Source organism: Gossypium arboreum, chromosome 7 (genome assembly GCF_025698485.1).
Source record: "Gossypium arboreum isolate Shixiya-1 chromosome 7, ASM2569848v2, whole genome shotgun sequence".
Lineage (NCBI taxonomy): Eukaryota > Viridiplantae > Streptophyta > Magnoliopsida > Malvales > Malvaceae > Gossypium > Gossypium arboreum.
Genome location: NC_069076.1, coordinates 41,656,479 through 41,678,201, shown reverse-complemented (window position 1 = coordinate 41,678,201; position 21,723 = coordinate 41,656,479). Strand labels below are relative to the sequence as shown.

Sequence of the window (21,723 nt, the reverse complement as noted above, 5' to 3'; positions counted from 1 at the left end):
GCTATTCGACGACTTTTCCTTTCCTTATCGGATTTAGGTCCCTTTGCTCTTGAGCTTAATTTAACAAATAAATTGGTTTTATCATTTGAGCATCGAAGAGGAATTCAAGATACCTAGCCAATATATATGCTCATTAGGCATCAAAGTCACATATGTACGAAATCACGAATCGAACTCAACACATTAGTTAATATTCCTCTTAGCCAAATTTTCTAAGCCAAGAATAGGCATCAATATGCTTGCCTCTAACCGAATGCATGCACACCAATTTCCCTCATGTGGCGAATATGCATGTCCATGTTGAGGCCAATTATGCACTTAATACCACACAAAACAGCATGCATTTTACTGACTAACGATTACATATTGTAGCTCAATACACATCTCTCATGTACTTCATAACCAAACATCATCACAAGCAAATATATACCTTGAAATAGTATATATGTCATGCCAATACATCATGTGCAAACATGTATACACATATAGGTGCAAGGTCAATCTCAAGGGGTTCATACCCATCCAAACACAAATTTTACCAATCAAGTAACAAGCATAAATCATGCTCATGAATGCACCATGGCGAATACATCACAACCATACTCTTTCAACTTCGGTCATGGTTAAACAAAGAATTCAATGTCTTACTCAAGATTGCTACAAAGAAATTTCAAGAGTAGTCAATCCATCATTGCATGCATCATTAGCAAGCTTCACATTTAGCATGCAATGGCTTCAACACAATAGCAACCTTGGCCAAATACCATTTCCATGGCATAACAAGGATTTGAACCATGGCTAACATGAACATCAAGTTAGCAACTAAAACATGCATGAATCTCATGACACAACCTCATACATACCTTAATCTTGATGCAAGTATAGCCAAAATCTCCTTCTAGATCTCTTCCAAACAAAAAAATGGAGCAAAATCCTCCTTCTTCCTTAGTTTTGGCTCAAAGAAAGGATGAACAAAATTTTTCTTTCTTTCTCTACAACTCACGGCAATTGGGGGAATACCACACTCACACACATTTTTTTTTCATTCTTTTCTTACCCATACACCTTTGTTTATTATTTCTCCCTAATGCACCAACAAAACATGTTTCATGACATGTTTTGCCCATCCTCTCTTGCCATGGCCGGCCACTTCATGTTGGGGGAAATTTGACATGCAAATCCCTTATTTTGCATGCATGAGCAACTAGTCATCACACATTTCCCCATCATACTTTCAAAGTTCACTACTAGGTCCTTTCTAGTGAAATTCACATTTATAACACTAAATCGAAACATCAAAATGTCACACACAAATTAACACATATCATAGGCATCAAAATAAATTTTAAATTATTTTTATGCCTCGGTTTTGTGGTTCAAACCACATCCCGACTAGGGTCAATTTTGGCTGTCACAAGTCTTCCCCACTTAAGAAATTTTCGTCCCAAAAATCTTACCGTAAATAGGGTTGGGTATCGCTCTTTCATAGAGTTCTCGGTTTCCCAAGTAGCTTCTTCTATCCCGTGTTTGAGCCATAACACTTTCACTAGCGGAACCCGCTTGTTTCGCAACTCTTTCACTTCACGTGATAGGATACGAATCGGTTCTTCCTCATAACTCATATTGGCTTGAATTTCAACCTCGATGGACTAATCACGTGCGATGGATCGATCTATAGCGTCAAGCATCGAAACATGAAAGACATCGTGAATCTTTTCGAGTTCGGGGGCAAAATCGATGATATGCCACCGGACCGACTCGCTTCGGATATCTCATATGGCCCAATGAACCTCGGGCTCAACTTGCCCTTACTACCGAATCGAGTATCTTTTTCCCAGGCGAAACCTTGAGAAACACTTTATCTCCCACCTGATACTCGATGTCTTTTCGTTTCAGACCCGCGTACGACTTCTGACGATCGGAGGCTATCTTCAGACTTTCACGGATTACTTTCACTTTCTGTTCAAAGATCTCTAATCAAATCCACCCGAAAATTTTGCTTTCACCGAGCTCGGTCCAAAACAATGGCGTACGGCATTTACGACCGTACAAAGCCTCGTAGGGTGCCATCTTAATACTTGATTGAAAACTATTGTTGTAAGCGAATTCAATCAAAGGCAAATACCGTTCCCATGAACCACTGAACTCGAGGGTGCAACATCTTAACATATCCTCAAGTATCTGAATTATCCGCTCGGATTGACCATCGGTTTGGGGGTGAAAGGCGGTGCTGAAATGCAACTTGGTACCCAAAGCTTCTTGCAACTTCTTCCAAAATCGCGAGGTAAATCTCGGATCTCTATCCGACACGATGGAAATAGGCACCCCGTGTAATCTCACAATCTGAGAAACGTACAATTCGGCTAGTTTGTCCATTGAAAAACCCGCACGTACGGGGACAAAGTGAGCCGACTTAGTCAATCTATCTACAACGACCCAAATCGCATCCTTCTTACTTGCTGACAATGGCAGTCCGGATACAAAGTCTATTGTGACTCGATCCCATTTCCACTCGGGTATCGTGATCGGCTGAAGTAATCCTGAAGGCACTTGATGTTCCGCTTTCACTTGTTGACATATTAAACATCTCAAAACAAAGTCGGAGATGTCTCGTTTCATACCATGTCACCAAAACCGACGTTTCAAATCGTTGTACATCTTCGTACTCCGGGTGGATTGCCATTCGGCTACAATGGGCTTCGTTCGAATTATCGAAATAAGTTCAATTCTTTGGAACACACGACGACCTTTGAACCTCAAACAATCGTCATCATCGATTTGAAACTCCGAATCCTTGTTCGAACACACTCACCGTTTTGCGACCAACTCGTCGTCGACTTTCGAGCTTCACGAATTTGATGTATCAATAATGGTTTGGCTTTCAATTCAGCTACTAACACATTGTCGGATCGAGCAGACAAGTGCACATTCATCGCTCAGTAAGCGAATAATGATTTACGACTTAAGGCATCCGCAACCACATTAGCCTTTCCGGGTGATAATCAACGACGAGCTCATAATCTTTTAACAACTCGAGCCAACGTCTTTGTCGCAGATTTAAGTCTCTTTGGGTCATCAAATATTTGAGACTTTTGTGATCCGAATACACATGGCACTTCTCACCAAATAAGTAATATCGCCATATCTTTAAGGCGAATACGATGGCAGCCAATTCGAGATCATGGGTCGGATAATTTTTATCTTGTGGCTTTAATTGTCTCGACGCATAGGCCACAACTCGCCCTTCTTGCATCAATACGCAACCCAACCCAAGTAGGGATGCGTCACTATAAATGACAAACTCTTTGCCCGATTCGGGTTGTACTAGAATTGGGGCTTCAGTCAAATGAGTTTTCAGTTGATTGAAACTTTTCTGACATTTCTCTGTCCATTCGAACATAACATCCTTTTGGAGTAGCTTCGTCATTGGCGTGGCTATCGTTGAGAAACCTTTCACAAATCGTCGGTAATAACCGGCCAGCCCCAAAAAGCTCCGAACCTCGGTAATATTTCTCGGAGGCTTCCAGTTAAGTATGGCTGAAATTTTGTCCGGGTCGACTCGAATACCCGATCTGAGATATCACATGCCCCAAGAAGCTAACCTCTCTTAACCGAACTCACACTTGCTGAACTTAGCATATAATTGCTTATTCCGTAAAATTTGCAAAGACTAACCTCGGTGTTCAAGCATGTTCGGTCTCATTTCTTGAATAGACCAAGATGTCATCAATGAACACGACTACGAACCAATCCAAATATGGTCTGCAGATCCGATTCATTAAATCCATAAATACCGCAGGGGCATTAGTAAGCCCAGACGGCATCACTAGGAACTCGTAGTGACCATATCTCGCTCAAGGCGGTCTTGGGTACGTCCGAATCTCGAATTAGTAATTGATAATAGCCCGATCTCAAATCTATTTTCGAGAACACTGAAGCTCCTTCGATTGATCGAACAAATCGTCGATCTGCATAGCGGATATTTGTTCTTTATCGTCGCTTTATTAAGTCGACGATAGTCGATCACAACCTCATGGTTCCATCCTTCTTTTCACAAACAACACCGGCGCACCCAAAGGCGAGAAACTTCGGGCGAGCAAAACCTCTATCCACCAATTCTTGCAACCGAGCTTTCAACTCCTTTAATTCCGTTGGTGCCATACGATACGGAGCTATCGAAATTGAGTGGTACCGGTACCAATTTGATGCCAAATTCTATTTCCGAACAGGTGGTAAACCCGCAATTCTTGAGGAAAACATCCGGTATTCACAAACCACGCACAGATTCGGGTTTCTTTTCGACTCCTTGTCATTGAGCACATACGCAAGGTACGCTTCACCTTTTTCTTACATATTTCGGGCCAACATTGCGATATTACGGTGGCAACCCTTTAAGTCCGTAGACTCATCCCGAATTATCTCGTTATTTGCGCACCTCGGATCAATAGTCTTGCTTTTGCAATTTACAACCGCATCGTGCATGGTCAACCAATCCAAACCAAGAATAATGTCGAATTAGTCGAACGGCAAAAGCATCAAGTCCGCCGGAAAACAAGAACCTCGGAATACTAGGGGACTTTTCTTACACACTTTGTTGACAAGCACGTAATGACCCAAGGGTTTGACACCGAATTACAAACTCGATGAGACTCAATGGGCAAAGTCTTCTTTGGATGCTAAGGTTTCGCATATATAAGAATGAGTAGGACCGGGTCAATCAAAGCAATCACATTAGTGTAAAGGAGAGTAAAAGTACCGGTAATAACATCGGACGAGGAAGCATACTCACGCATGCGTATGGCATAAGTCCTAGCAGGAGCACGAGCCTCGGATCTGATGGTAGCATCTCTAGATCCTCTCTGACCGCCACTAGCATTGCCCATATTTCTAGGTGGCCTACCTCGAGTTGTGGTAGCACCCGGGTTCCCACTTTGATTTACGTTTTGTTCAGATAAACTCGGGCAATCCTTAATGAAATGATCGACTGATCCGCACTTGTAACAGAGCGATCCACGGAATCTACAACTCCCAGAATGCCATTTGCCACAATATTGGCACTCCGTTCTGTCTCGACGATCATTGCCAACACTGGCGATCGAAGTGACTCGCGTGCCCATAGGGGGGCCGATCGCGGTCTCGTCTAGAAAAGCCCGAAGTGTCTCTAGACCGGCCTAAGCCATCTCTAAATTTCTTTGATGACTGTGGGAAGGGCTTCCCCGAAGACCTCTTACGAAACTCCCTTGCTCCCACTTCAGCTTTTCTTTTCTCCATACTGAGCTCCTCGGCTTTGCACGCTCGCTCGACAAGAGCCACAAACTCTCGGATTTCCAAAATGCCAACATACCGCTTTATATCATCATTCAGTCCATCTTGAGCGTTTACATCACACTTTCGAAGAAATGCATTCAGCAGCGTCTGGCTAAGCCTCACAAATTTTCGTTCGTAGTCGATGTAGCGACATGGAACCTTGTTTAAGTTCAAGAAATTCCTTCCGTTTTTGATCCATAAATCTCGATGATATACTTCTTTGAACTCGGTTAGAAAGAACTCCCAAGTTACGTGCTCCCTAGGTACAATGAAGTCGAGTACTTCACCAATAGTAGGCGGAATCGCGTAGCAAGGAGATAGTACACTTTAAGCATTCATCGGTGTACATGATAGCTCATCGAGCACCGGATAGTGTTGTCCAACCAAAATTCAGCTTGCTCGGCATCGTCGCTATCCGTAGCTTTAAATTCAGTAGCCCCATGTTTTCGAATTCATCGATTGGGGCTTACTTGACCTTATTTGGTCGATTCTGGGAGGTATTGTAGGTCTTGGGGTTGCATTAGTCGGGAATGGAGGTTGTGGAACAGTAGTGTTAGTTCGAATGTATTGGTTGAACCAATCATTCATCACGCTATAAAAGGCTTGCTTAGCCTCATCATTCGGATTGCTAGCAATAGGTTGAGAGTCCGCCGCTGTCCCTTCTTGCGCGGAGTAGGCGCCACACTCTCCACATTATCAGCTATTGCTCGGTTGGGATCGGGATCCATGGCTATAAACAAACACAAATTTCAAAATGTCAGAAATAAGCACACTATCAATTATCACTTAATGGCATGTATAGCTAGACCCCAAACATATCACGGTAGTCCTAGGATCGACTAAACCGCAGCTCTGATACCACTAAAATTGTAACACCCCGAACCCGAGACCGTTGCCGGTGTCGGACACGAGGGGTTAACAAGCCAAAACCACTTATGGCACCGACCAATTTGACATTTCCAGGCAAGCTGGAAAACTGCGTCGCTGTTGCCTTAAAAAGCGTATCTCGAGTTTCACAACTCGGAAACTGATTCCGTAAATTTCCCTGAATTTAGACTCATATATCCATCCATGGATTTATTTCTAGAATTTTTTGTTGGGCCAATTGGTACAGTTTATTAGTTTAAGTCACCCATGTTACAGGGGTCGACTACACTGACCTTCGCGTGTTACAACTTGAATATCTCTCTGTACAGGGTTTCAATACTGATGCCGTTTATTTCTAATGAAACTAGATTCAAAAAGGAATCTGTACATATAAGGCATGACTTCTAATTCATTCTGGATAATTTATGTTAAATTTTCAAAGTCACGACAGGGGACCCAGAAACCGTTCTGGCCCTGTCTCACGATAACTTTAATATCTCTCGATATACTGTTCATATGATCGTTTCGTTACTTTCATATGAAAATAGACTCGTCAAGGTTCGATTGCATAATTTATTCACTAATTAACACCACTCCTAAAAATTTTGGTGATTTTCCACATCCACGTCACTGCAGCTGGCAGCATCTGTTTTTATGGTAGGCTTTACCTATATTGTAGTTCCCATGGACCAACTATAGTCTAGTCATACTTAGGTCCAACATATGATCATATTTAGCCATTCCAATGGCTGATCATGTGACCAACTCTCTCATTCCAAACCATAATCACATCATGAAACCAAATATAATTACAAACCACATATGGTCAAATTCCATACTCCACTTTTACGAACCATTTTCGCATGGCAGCACACATATACATCACAAGTACTTAAAACAACCGAGAGTAGTCCTATACATGCCATATCCAAAACTCAACTAAAGGAGTACCAAAAGGGCTTTGATAGTGTGGTTGACTTCAACTTCTATGATCCCGAATCCGATCGCTAACGAGCAAAATCTATAAATAGAGAAACAAAGAAACGGAGTAAGCAATTTATGCTTAGTAAGTTTGAGCCATAATATACACACAACCAAAGCATAGCATTCAAGTAGCTAAGCAATAATTCATATGCACAATTTCTCAAAGACATGCTTACTTCACAATCCCAACTCTTATATTCATACACAAATAACGGCCTAGTTAATGCCGATAGCTCATTTATCATTAGAGCGAATATTCATACGCACTTACTCATAGTGTCTGAAGCACACACAAACATACCTTGTTGTTGGGAATTTCACAAGTGCATTAACTGAAAATTTTCCAGCAAGTTCAAAGTTCTCGAATCACATACCTTCGAGTTTATCCGGATATAGCTACTCGTTCAAACGCCTTGGGACATAGCCGGTTATGGTAACCGCACAAAGGCCTTGGGACTTAACCGGATATCACAATTTGCACAATTGCCTTGGGCTTAGCCCGGATATCATAACTCGCACAATTGCCTTGGGCTTAGCCCGGTATCACAATTGCACAATTGCCTTCGGGCTTAGCCCGATATCACTCGAACATTCATACACATCTTTGTTTCAATTTCATAACACAACTTTTATGCACAATTCCCTTAGCAAAAATATCATTTCGGCTCAATGGCCACATACAAAGGCACAAATTCGATTGCTCATTACTTCATTCAATCGAATCAAAATCTAAGTTTCGATACTCGAAAACTTACCTCGGACGTGGTCGAACGATTTCGACGGCTATTCGACGACTTTTTGCTTCCCCTTATCGGATTTAGCTCCTCTTTGCTCTTGAGCTTAATTTAACAAATAAATTGGTTTTATCATTTGAGCATCGAAAGAGGAACTCAAGATACCTAGCCAATATATATGCTCATTAGGCATCAAAGTCACATATGTACGAAATCACGAATCGAACTCAACACATTAGTTAATATTCCTCTTAGCCGAATTTTCTAAGCCAAGAATAGGCATCAATATGCTTGCCTCTAACCGAATGCATGCACACCAATTTCCCTCATGTGGCGAATATGCATGTCCATGTTGAGGCCAATTATGCACTTAATACCACACAAAAACAGCATGCATTTTACTAACTAACGCATTACATATTGTAGCTCAATACACATCTCTCATGTACTTCATAACCAAACATCATCACAAGCAAATATATACCTTGAAATAGTATATATGTCATGCCAATACATCATGTGCAAACATGTATACACATATAGGTGCAAGGTCAAATCTCAAGGGGTTCATACCCATCCAAACACAAATTTTACCAATCAAGTAACAAGCATAAATCATGCTCATGAATGCACCATGGCGAATACATCACAACCATACTCTTTCAACTTCGGTCATGGTTAAACAAAGAATTCAATGTCTTACTCAAGATTGCTACAAAGAAATTTCAAGAGTAGTCAATCCATCATTGCATGCATCATTAGCAAGCTTCACATTTAGCATGCAATGGCTTCAACACAATAGCAACCTTGGCCAAATACCATTTCCATGGCATAACAAGGATTTGAACCATGGCTAACATGAACATCAAGTTAGCAACTAAAACATGCATGAATCTCATGACACAACCTCATACATACCTTAATCTTGATGCAAGTATAGCCAAAATCTCCTTCTAGATCTCTTCCAAACAAAAAAATGGAGCAAAATCCCTCCTTCTTCCTTAGTTTTGGCTCAAAGAAAGGATGAACAAAATTTTCTTTCTTTCTCTACAACTCACGGCAATTGGGGGAATACCACACACACACATTTTTTTTTCATTCTTTTCTTACCCATACACCTTTGTTTATTATTTCTCCCTAATGCACCAACAAAACATGTTTCATGACATGTTTTGCCCATCCTCTCTTGCCATGGCCGGCCACTTCATGTTGGGGGAAATTTGACATGCAAATCCTTTATTTTTGCATGCATGAGCAACTAGTCATCACACATTTCCCCATCATACTTTCAAAGTTCACTACTAGGTCCTTTCTAGTGAAATTCACATTTATAACACTAAATCGAAACATCAAAAATGTCACACACAAATTAACACATATCATAGGCATCAAAATAAATTTTAAATTATTTTTATGCCTCGGTTTTGTGGTCCCGAAACCACATCCCGACTAGGGTCAATTTTGGGCTGTCACATCCATGGTACACCAGAAACACCTAATGGTAATAATTATTCCCTTCTCTCTATAAAAAATGATGAAAATATTATTGTCACTTATAAGATACCTTAGTAGGTTAGTGAGGAAAAATTCTTATGATTCCATGTTCTCCTTGTCCAAAATAGAAAATGCTATCGCATGCAAGTTCTTGTTCCCGTCTTGAGCAATTGTAATAAGTAGGATTTGCGTATATTTCCCGTATGGTTAGGTCCCATCTACTTGCACAAGTAGTTTGCAGTGGGAAATACACGCATGCGTAGATCAAACATCTAAAACATTCGATGGAAAATTCTTCTTCCCGGTTGTAGTTGGTCATCTAGCTGTAATAAGGTCGTGTCTCCAACTACTCGGCACATGCTCCCGCATTGCAACTACCCACCCCTGTAGCTCATTGTACGATGCATCACAATCTCTGTACAGCTGCTCCGTTGCCATCTGTTTTGCTATCCATGCTTTCCAGTATGATACTCGATACTGGAATCGTGCTTGCATTTTGCCTATCAGTACCAAATCTTTAATGGTTGGCATGTCCTTCACCGTTGGCATGATGCATGTGCAAATAGTTTTGGAATCGAGTTTTCAATGGTCTTTTGTCATACATGTTGAAATGCATGTGTGAGGCCCAACAAATTTTAGTATCTCCCACATTTGTGAGTTTTGGATAAATACGACTTCTACCGACCAATTGTAGCCTTCCGCCAACCTCCAACACTCCCTAATATACAATGTTAGTTTAGACACGGCAACTTTGTAGTCTACTGACACATTCATGCTATACTGCTTAATGGCAAATACGCACTCTTCCTTGGTTTCAAATTTTTGACCCACGAAAAACTCCTCAGGTTCAGAATCTACGGCCAACTAGTGAGCAGATAGTATATCAGGATACTCCGAGAACTTGATTGGATGCGTCGCATCGAGGTCTATCAGCAACATGTGTGCCTCAGGATCATAGCATACCACAATGCATCGAACCAGGTTCTCGACTGAAGACTTGTTAACATTGCCATCGTTATTCGCACCTTCGTCGTCGATATCATCAGGGACCTTGTCCATATCGAGATCACTATCACCATCAACCTCATGATCAGAAGGATCACTATTATCATATCCATCATCAGCATCCGTATCAGTCTCAGGTGCAGCATTAAGATTGATGTCGAACCTACGTACAGTCGATTGACAATCAACATAGGATATCGGAACAACCATAAACAAATATTAAACTCTATGTTCTTCACATAATAGAGTGGGATCTTCAGCTGGCTCCACATCAGCTAAATCAGCAAATAACTGAATCAGTGTATTTTGGTGGCTCTAATTCCCACAATAAAGAGTGACCATTGTCTCCACGTCTTCATCATTTACAAGTTCAATCTCGGTGAATTTGATGGAATCTGTCAAAACTGGAAACTTGTAAAAATATTTCCAAATCCTTCTCCCACAATGTCTAACAATTTTTGCACTAATCATTTCCTTCATATCATCAATCGAGACATTTCTATTAAATCTCATTGCTATTTGTTGGTGTCATTCAAATATACATCCAACTGTTGTTGTTAAAATTACTCCATCAAAATAAACACATATGAAAAATTGATTATCCATTTTCAATATTAGATCTGTTAAAAAAGAAATAAAAATTCTCAATACAATTTCAAGCAAAATAATTAATGTAATGTAAAATATGAATTTTATATCTACTAACCTAGTGAATTCTTCTTTGTTTGTTTACTATTCTTCTACAGATTTTTCTTTTTTTGTTATTTGAATTGTCAAAACTTTTTTCCCAAACACTGTTTAAATAATGGCTAAGAACTGGTGCTACCCACAAGATTGGCACCACTAGTGTCGACTATAACATTGGAACCAATACTTTGGTGTCACCTTTCCCATGGGCACCACTCCTTGGTGCTGCCTTCCTATGGGCACCACCACTAATACTTGTCCCAAGCCCGTATTTAACCCATGTATTAGAATTGTATGAGAAAAATACTTTGGTGCTGTCTATCAACAAGGATGCACCATTAAAAATTTATTTTTTTAGCTGAAAGTGATGGGTGTCAAAATATAGGGGTGATGCTGCCTATGCACCACCCTCTACCACCCTTGGTATACCATTTCCATAAATAATTCAACTGGAATTCCTTTTGGAAAATTTTTAATTTATTTTATATTATTTAAAAAAAACCCATTTTTGAGCATAATCACTACAATCTCTTTCCATGGTCGCCTAGAAATACACAACCCTCATGATTTGTCTAGCCATCATATGTCCATTTGCGGGTGCACCATATACCTTATCATGTACTTCTTCTAATATTCTTAGAGCTTTCTTAGAATCTACACATCTCAATAGGATATGATCTTGATCTTTTTATATAACCCCTCACCATCTAAGAAGAAACTGATATATAGTCTTTTTGATAATCTGCTTATCATTTGCATAAGCATATTCCGGGAGTTTCTGAAATTTCAAGTATTTCACAATATAATAAAACTATGGTAGTCCATCTACTTCTTCTTCAGTGTCGGGGCAATGAACAAACATTCTTTTAATTTCCAATTTGGATTGTCGCACCTTTACTTCACAGTTCAATTTGTGTGCTCTTTCTTACTTATCTCATTTTGCTGTCGTGCGCCGCATCGCATTGATCTCCCGAACACCACTAATTATAAGATTAAGACCTTCCTCACAGAGGAAGGATTAAAATTGGTGGCTTATATAAGTATTTCTTAACTTTCTTCAGCCCGCTCACCACTATCAGCCTTTCCAAGTAATTTAAATAATGGATAACATTTCAACGTTAATTGTGGACTCAAATGAGAGATATAATTTAAAAGTTTAAAAAAAAAAAAAAAACCTCCTCATAAACAAACTAAAATTTTAAAATCCTACTGTAGTACTATGGGGAGCGGTATATTTAAGCATATTTAGTTGAACCCTCCGCCAGCCAAAATTCCCTCCAAAATTTCACCTAGAATGAATTTGTGAAATTGGGATTCTCTTCCCTTGGCATCCCAAAATGCGAACTCTAACCCTTTCCAACATCCTCCACCAGCACTTCCCTGATGCTCTCCATTTTTCGCTTCTCAAATCCTCCAAAACCCAACAAGAAACCCAACAGCTTCACGCATTTTCCCTCAAAACCGGCGTTTTCTCTCACCCCTCACTCTCTTCTCGTCTCCTTTCTCTCTATGCCGACCCCAACATCAACAACCTCCGCTACGCTCGCTCCGTTTTCGATCAAATCCAACACCCCTCGTTGGTTCTCTGGAATATCATCCTCAAATGCTACATACAAAACCAACAATCCCATGAAGCTATCTCCCTGTTCGTCCTTCTGCTTGGTCATTTTCCGCCTGATGAATTCACGTTTCCCTGTGTGATTAAGGCATGTGCTAAGTTAACAGCTTTGAAAGAAGGCAAACAAATACATGGGTTGGTTTTGAAGCTTGGTTTCGGATTAGATAAATTTGTGCAGGCTAGTTTGGTTAATTTGTATTCCAAGTGCGGCGAGATTGGTTCTGCTTACGCAGTGTTTGATCAAATGGATGAGAAAGATTTGGTTTCATGGAATTCTTTGCTTGACGGGTATGCAAGGTGTGGAGAAGTTAAGGATGCCATGAAGGTGTTTGATGAAATGCCTGAAAAGGATTGTTTTTCATGGACGGTTTTGATTGATGGGTTGGCGAAATCTGGGGAGGTTGAGACTGCTAGAAAGATATTCGAGAACATGCCAAATAGGAATTTAGTTTCGTGGAATACTATGATTAATGGGTATATGAAAGCTGGAGATACTAATTCCGCTTGTAAATTGTTTGATCAAATGCCCACAAGAAATTTGATCACGTGGAATTCAATGATAGGAGGATTCAAATTGAACTTGCGCTTTTTGGAAGCTTTGGAAATGTTTGAGAGAATGCTGGAGGAGGAATTTAGGCCCACTCACGCTACGTTAGTTAGTGTGATTTCTGCTGTCTCTGGATTAGCTAGTCTTGGCACGGGAAGATTGATACATTCGTATATTGTTAAAAATGGAATCGAATTAGATGGGGTGGTTGGGACAGTGCTCATCGAAATGTATTCCAAGTGCGGAGGCATTGATAGTGCGGTAACTGTTTTTCGGACAATAAGCCACAAAAAGTTGGGGCATTGGACTGCTATAATCGTAGGCTTGAGTATTCATGGCATGGCTGACCATGCTCTGAAGCTATTTCTTGAAATGCGCAGAATTGGTGTGAAGGCTAATGCTATAACTTTTGTTGGTGTGCTTAATGCTTGTAGTCATGTTGGATTGATTAACGATGGTCACAAATATTTTAATATGATGGTAAATGAATATGGAATTAAACCTACTATAGAACATTATGGTTGTTTGGTGGACATATTATGTCGAGCTGGTTGTCTTGAAGAAGCAAAAGATATCATTGAAGAAATGCCCATGAGACCAAACAAAGTAATCTGGATGACATTGCTTAGTGGTGCTAGGAACCATAGAAACACAAAAATAGGTGAATATGCTGCTCAACATTTGATTGAATTGGCTCCAGAGACTACTGGTGGTTATGTTGTCCTTTCCAATATGTACGCTGTAGCAGGTGAGTGGGAGAAAGTTTCTGAGGTAAGAGAAATGATGAAGAAGAGAGGATTAAGAAAAGATCCCGGCTGCAGTTCAATAGAGCATAAAGGTGTGGTTCATAACTTTATTGTGGGAGATAAATCACATCCGCAAACAAAAGAAATTTATTCCAAATTGGCTGAGATGAGAGAGAAGTTGAAATTGGCAGGACATGTTCCTGACACAAGCCAAGTGTTGTTGTATATTGAAGAGGAGGAAGAGAAAGAAGCAGAATTGGAAAACCATAGTGAGAGGTTGGCTATTGCCTTTGGTCTCATCAATACTGAAGCTGGATGTCCCATTCGCATCATGAAGAACCTCCGTGTTTGTAGTGATTGCCATTCCGTCACTAAACTGCTTTCTAAAATCTATAGTCGTGAGATTATTGTGAGAGATAATAGCCGGTTTCATCATTTTAAAGATGGATTGTGTTCGTGCAAAGATTTTTGGTGATTACCTCAGCTGTTGGCTGGTATTATTGCCATCTTTCAACAGGACTGAAAGGGAAAACCCTCATGATAACTTTAAGGTCTTCGGGTTGCGTTTTGTCATCACTTTTGAGGGTTTATAGAAATGGCTAGATATGTTTCTTGCGCTTTATTTATATCAACTAACTGAACCAGCCTCTTACGACAAAATAAAACATTTGCTTTATTATCTCATCTCATTTCAAGAAAGTTGCTATTTCAGGGAAAAAGGATATGGATTTAATGATACAACAGCTCAAAAGACTAGCAGTGAATTACATCAGTACACAGCAACAGATGCTACATAGCAATTAATGTTACAGCTTTCAGAGACGTATCTATAAAAGACTAGCAGTGAATTACATCAGTACACAGCAACAGATGCTACATAGCAATTAATGTTACAGCTTTCAGAGACGTATCTATAATCTAAGTTCATTTTCCGGGGACAAAGTTAGTGGCATAAGCCCATGCATTGTTGGCCACCGGATCGGCAAGGTGGTCAAAGAGGTTCTCAATGGGACCCTTTCCTGTGACAATAGCCTGGACAAAGAATCCAAACATGGAGAACATTGCAAGGCGGCCATTCTTGATCTCCTTAACCTTCAATTCTGCAAACGCATCAGGATCATCAGCCAGTCCAAGTGGGTCGAAAGCACCACCTGGGTAAATTGGGTCCAGTCCTTCACCAAGTGGTCCCCCACCAACTCTGTATCCTTCAACAAATCCCATGAGCACAACTTGGCAAGCCCAGATTGCAAGAATGCTCTGAGCATGGATAAGGTTTGGGTTGCCAAGATAGTCAAGGCCGCCCTCGGAGAATATTTGAGATCCAGCTTTGAACCAAACTGCCTCTCCGAACTTAACTCCATTCTTTGAAAGAATTTCAGGGAAGACACAACCAAGGGCACCAAGCATTGCCCATCTGCAGTGGATCACTTCAAGCTCACGGTTCTTAGCAAATGTCTCAGGGTCAGCTGATAACCCAGCAGTGTCCCACCCATAGTCACCAGGGAATTCACCTGTCAGGTATGATGGGATTTGGTCTGAGAATGGACCCAAGTACTTTGGGCGGTCAGGGCCATACCTGTTTTTAAAAACAAACCGTAGGTAATCAGATCAAGATGCAGAAATATAGTTCAGTTGCATGATTTCACTTGTACATGTTATTTCTCTTTAAATGTATTGTTTAAAATAAGGCAGATTGCTGCTAGAATGTACTGTACAAATTGAATTTTTTACAGTCTGTTGTTTCACAATATTTGGGTTAACCATCAATGATTAGACTGAAAAGATCCTTATAACAAAATGCTACTAGTTAGTACTAGGAAGTAGTAACAAGAGTATACCAGATGCTGGTAGGGGCACTTTTCACAGTTCTGCGCATGGTAACACGACCACCATTGAAAGCTCCGACTTTGCGTAAGAGCTTATTGGACTGCTTCAAAGCGGTCTGGCCAACAAAAGCAGATTGTTGGATAGCAGAGGTTGCCATGGTTTCTAAGGCTTTAGGTTGACTTGGTTTGTTTGCCGATGGTTATTGTAGTCTATTTTAGTTTGGAGGAGAGAAGGGGTTATAATGGAAATGAGAAGATGTTGTGGATCAGGAAATGTACATGTCAGCGGCAGTCTATTGGTTGCTGCATTGGTGTGGATTTGCAATTGGATTTTTTGGAGAGTTGTATAGGTTGATTTTATGCCGCGTGGATTTGGAAAAATCTTGTTGATGTTTTTGGTGAAGCTAAAGCCACATATATAGCCACTTGACTCTGCTAATATTTCTCATGTTCTAGTATCTCTTGTATCATAATCCGTATAGATATAAGCAGCTATTAGTGAAAAATAAAATATCTTTTAAAAGGTTAAAATAAATAAAATTATTCAATTTAAATAAATATATACATATATATTTTTTATTTAGATTTAAATTAATAAATATGTAAGAATAGAGTTTGGCATAATAATTTTATTAATTTATTTAAATATATATGAACTAAATATAAAAATAAATAAAGTTGGCTAATTAAGTAATTAAATTTTAAACCTTTTAGATTGATTTTTTAATAAAATTTACTAATTTATAGATAAAACTATAATAAATTAATATTTAATAGAAAATATATATATAACTTTTAAAAGTTGTACAGTTAAAAACATTATCATCTTCCCTTAGGATACAACTATTAATACATATTTGAGTTTGAAATTATGATAACTTAATAGGGTGACTCACAATCATGTGTACATTATATTTTTTTTAATTAAAAGATGTTCATCAAAATAGAATTATAACTAAAATTTGTATAAAATTAAATTGAATTATTGACAACGTAATAAATTTCATAATTAGACTTATATAAATTACACAATCTATTAATAAAAAATAGGTAACTTCTATATTTGCAAATATCATTTTTTAATATGATATTTTAATTATACTTTAAGTTTTGAAATTATTTTAATTTACATGTTAAAGCACAATTCAATTAACGTCATAAATAAGTAATATTACAAATAATAAATAAAATAGTCATTAACATTTCATGACAAATTAGTAAATTATGATAGACAAGACAATAATCACAAGTTTCTTCTTTAAAATTTCATAATTTGCATGCATATAAGCAGCTATTAGTGAAGGATAAAAAATATCTTTTAAAAGTTTAAAATTAATTAAATTATTCTATTTAAATATATATTTTTAAATTTAAATAAATATTTAAATAATAGACTTGACATAATAATTCACTTTAAAAACAAAATAATTTAAATCTGAAATCTTATTGATTTATTTAAATATAAAAGAATTAAATATATGAAAAATAAAATTCCTTAATTTAATTAATATCTAGTAGGTTAACTTACGATTAACTAATTAAATTTTAAACTTCTTAGATTACATTCTTAATAAAATTCATTACAAGAAAGTTTTAACATTTAATAATTTATAGATATTGCTGGAGCATATGGAGTCTGTGACGGTTGCTAGATATGGGAATGGGGTGGAGGATAGGTACTAGTGAAGCAGTCTCAATTTGGCAAGATAAGTGATAATGTGCTTCATCAATATATTTTTATTATTTATTGTAACATCTCATGCTCAGTTCAGTCCGTGGACTCGAATAAAATAATGTTATTACCGAATATTTAAATGATTTCAGCTAATTGGAATATACAATAACATGAGTTGACAACTTATTTCATTTTTGGCATATACTTAAAAGTCTACAAAATATACATTTAATCCAACCGTACATACTGCCTTGTGTTTAAAAAGAGTTTCAACTAAATACAGTAAAACTAGATTCTTAGTTTACTAGCGTGTGGACTACCTTGATATGTACATGTTACAAAAATACAATTAAAAGGCTCACAACTAAAACATCAACTTCTGGATTAGTCCCTTTCCCATAGTTCGAAATGGCTTTTTATACTTGAAGAGATAAATCAAGAAGCATGGTAAGTTCAAAATGATCTTAGTGAGTTCGCATGATGTTTACTCGCCCACACATACAACTTGTGTGGAATATAAGACATGCATAAGGACAACTAATACGCTAAACATTTCACGTAAGAATATAAGCAACAAGTATAAAATACACTTCGCTCAAATAAATAGTTCACCTTCACTCTCTGCGAACATATGTGTTACGGTAAGTCTAGGTGAATTTTCCCAATGCAACCTATACAGGTGAAAGATCTTAGCGAAGTCATACTCTGCTAATACACGCTAGACACATGCCTGTGGATTCATGTCCACAGATACACACTTGCAGAATCAGGTTTTTTGTAACACCCTTTATCCGTATTCGACGCCGAAACAGGGTACGAAACATTACCGGACTTATACACAAGCAATCATACAAAATCGGGACGTAAATTTTCCATCCTGAATTAAAACTTTTCGCATTCATTCATAACGTCCCTAAAATGAACCTACGAGGCCCAAAACATGCATTGGAAGTGGTTTGGGACTAAACCGGGAACTTTAGAAAATTTTAGAACACTTAGAAAATTTTTCCACCAAATAGGGGTCAATCGTCTGTGTGGCCTAGAACACGTTCGTGTGGGCAGGCCATGTGGTCACACACGCCCGTGTCCCTAACCCGTGTAACTCTCTGTTTGTCACCCAAAAACAAATTAAAGACACATGGCCAAGTCACACACACGTGTGCTTGGTCATGTGGTCGATTTAATAATTTTGATTTTTCATAAAATAGGTGCAAACTTCACACACCCAAGACACACGCCTGTGCCTGAGGCCTTGTCATCCACACGGTTGAGACACACGTTCGTGTCTCTACCCATGTACTCAATTCTGAGCATTCTGTTTTGCAACAATTAAGGTGCAAGGGACACACGACTGGAACATAAGCCCATGGGCAAGCTGTGTATCACACACGGCCTAGACACACACCCGTGTGACTACCCGTGTGGACAAAAATAAGGCTATTTACCAAGCCATTTTGTCACCCCTTTGCTGCACACATCTACATAACAACATATAACACGAATCCAAACATATACATACAACCAAATCAACCACAACCAAGACATCAACACCTCATTCACATACTAACATTTATCAATTCAAATTATGCAAATTCCCACATTCATGAAAAGCATCATCATAAATATATATACTTATACCAATATTAGCCAATTTCAAATGGCCATTTACAAGATGAATTACCAACCAATATAGGCCAACACATTAGGCCAATTCAATTATGACACATAACAAAATGACCAAGTCCCTATATATGCTATAACTCAAAATGTTGAATTCATTGGCACCCAAGATAATAAGTTGATAGTGTGAGTGGATCTCCGATAGTCTCTGATCTCTGAGCTAGCTTAGTGACACTATAAGATAAGGAAAAAGAAAGGGGAGTAAGCTTTAAAGCTTATTAAGTTCCTATGCAAATAATAAGCATCATATCCAAACATTTAACATACAATTAACAAGATGATAATTGGCATAAAAATTATTAAAATCTTATATTCATAACCTTACCGAGGGTTCATCACATAACGAGCTCATTTCGTATGAGTTTTACGTACATACCTGAGTCATCTCGAATTGGAATTACACACAATTCATCTTTGACATACTCGTTAAATTACCTGTTGAACCACTTGGAATACTAAAGGATACTCGGGAGTCTCGTACACACGGTACCGTACCAATGCCATATCCCAGACATGGTCTTACATGTACTCTTGTATCGATGCCAATAGCCCAGCTATGGTCTTACATGAAGTCTCATATCGGTGCCATATCCCAGGTATGGTCTTACACGAAGTCTCATATTGATGCCATATCCCAGATATGGTCTTATATGTAGTCTTAGTAACCCTAATGTCATGACATTTGTATCCTATCTATTCCTAAGGTTTAATCGGGACTTCACGCTTGTCGAAACATTGTCAAATACGTCTAAGGGTCAATCACAATTCATACAATAATAAAACATTTAAAACATAATTAAAACAATGCATTATTTACATACGAACTTACCTCGGTATAAAAATAGTAGAAATAGGACCTAATCGTCAAACACTTTGTTTTTTCTCCAATCTAAGTTCGAACCTTGCTTCTCTTGATCTATAATAACAAATTTAACTCATTTAATATTCACATTGTTCAATTCAGCCCAAAAATTACACTATGGAAAAATTATGTTTTTCCCCTAAACTTTGACATTTTTACAATTTAGTCCCTAGGCTCGTAAAATGATTTTTATCAAATTTCTTCATTACCAAGTCTAGCCAGATCTTTATTGTACTTATACCAGCCCACATTTTTCATTCAATCACACTTTTACTACTTATTTTATAACTTTTACAAATAGGTCATTTGAGGCATTTTCATCGAAAATCACTTAGCAAAAGTCGTTTATCAAACATCAAACTTGCATAATCTATCATTAAACATCAAAATAAACACATGCCTAACATGGGTCAAACCATAGGCCTCAATCATTTCTCAAATTAGTGGTAGAAATATATAGATCGAGTGATAACAACTTCAAAAATGTAAAGGGCATTAAAAACAAGACAAGAACGGACTTACAACCGAGCTTGAAAACTAGAAAAACCCTAGATATGTCTTCTTCCTTCAAGTTTCGGCCAAGCAAGAAGAAGATGGACGAAATTTTGCTTTTATTTTACTTATTATGTCTTTAATTGACAAATTACCAAAATTCCCTTTTTATAAAACATGAAATTTCTCTCACCTCATGTCCATTTTTGTCCACTAACTTCACAAATGGTCTAATTACCATATAAGGACCTTTAATTTAAAATTTCATAACAATTATACACCCCTAACATGTAGAACTCAACTTTTGCACTTTTTACAATTTAGTCTTTTTTGTTAAAATTGAATGCTCAAACGTCAAAATTTTCGAATGGAATTTTCACGAAATCATTCCATAAAACTGTAGACGTTGAAAATGTAATAAAAACAAGATTTTCTATGTCAGATTTGTGATCCCAAAACCACTGTTCCGAGTAGGCCAAAATATTGTTGTTACAACTCTTCCCCTTTTAGGGATTTTCGTCCCTGAAAATCTTACCAAAAAATAGGTTTGGGTACTATTTTCTTATAGCTTCCTCAGGTTCCCACGTAGCCTTTTCGACCCCATGCCGTTGCCACAAAACTTTCATTAGGCCTATACTTTTATTTCTCAATTTTTTAACTTCCCAAGCTAAAATCTTGATCGGTTCTTCACCGTAAGTCATATTAGGTCGTATCTCAATCTCTATCGGAGAAATCACATATGAGGGATCAGAACGGTATCATCGCAACATTGACACACATGGAACACATTATGAATCCTTTCTAATTCTGTCGGTAAAGCTAACCGATTTGCCACTGGCCCTATTCTTTCAATAACCTCATACGGGCCAATGAAACGTGGACTTAACTTGCCTTTACGGCCAAATCTCAGAATCCTGTTCCATGGAGACACTTTCAGAAATACTTTATCACCAATCTAAAATTAGATTTCTTTTCTTTTCAAATCTGCGTACAAATTTTGTCAATCTGAAGCGGCTTTCAAGCAATCACGGATTACCTTTACTTTTCTTCAGTTTCTCTAACCAAATCAACCCCATGAATCTGTTTCTCATTAAGCTTGGTCCAATACAACGGAGTTCGACACTTGCGGCCATACAATGCCTCATATGGTGCCATCTTTATATTCGACTGAAAACTGTTGTTATAAGCAAACTCGACTA

The 21,723-nt window shown here is 38.2% G+C and overlaps 2 protein-coding genes across 2 annotated transcripts; one reads left to right on the top strand and one right to left on the bottom strand.

Moving 5' to 3' along the window:
- Window positions 1-12,157: 12,157 nt before the first annotated feature.
- On the top strand, window positions 12,158-14,970 carry LOC108457081 (pentatricopeptide repeat-containing protein At1g08070, chloroplastic). The gene has a single exon (XM_017755908.2). It carries the CDS (start codon window positions 12,416-12,418, stop codon window positions 14,462-14,464), a length of 2,049 nt encoding a protein of 682 aa, XP_017611397.1. The 5' UTR covers window positions 12,158-12,415; the 3' UTR covers window positions 14,465-14,970.
- LOC108457085 (chlorophyll a-b binding protein 151, chloroplastic-like) lies at window positions 14,657-16,057 on the bottom strand. Its single transcript, XM_017755922.2, has 2 exons — window positions 15,828-16,057; window positions 14,657-15,565 (listed from the first exon to the last, which is right to left on the bottom strand). Exons 1-2 carry the CDS (start codon window positions 15,971-15,973, stop codon window positions 14,914-14,916), a joined length of 798 nt encoding a protein of 265 aa, XP_017611411.1. The 5' UTR covers window positions 15,974-16,057; the 3' UTR covers window positions 14,657-14,913.
- Between the last annotated feature and the right edge of the window lie 5,666 nt (window positions 16,058-21,723).

Excerpts from the sequence above, each read along its gene's own strand:
- LOC108457081 (XM_017755908.2), top strand. The coding sequence starts at position 12,416 with ATGCGAACTCTAACCCTTTCCAACATCCTCCACCAGCACTTCCCTGAT.
- LOC108457085 (XM_017755922.2), bottom strand. The coding sequence starts at position 15,973 with ATGGCAACCTCTGCTATCCAACAATCTGCTTTTGTTGGCCAGACCGCT. Across the intron at positions 15,566-15,827 it reads AGTGCCCCTACCAGCATCTG|GTATGGCCCTGACCGCCCAA; the intron begins GTATACTCTTGT and ends TTTTAAAAACAG.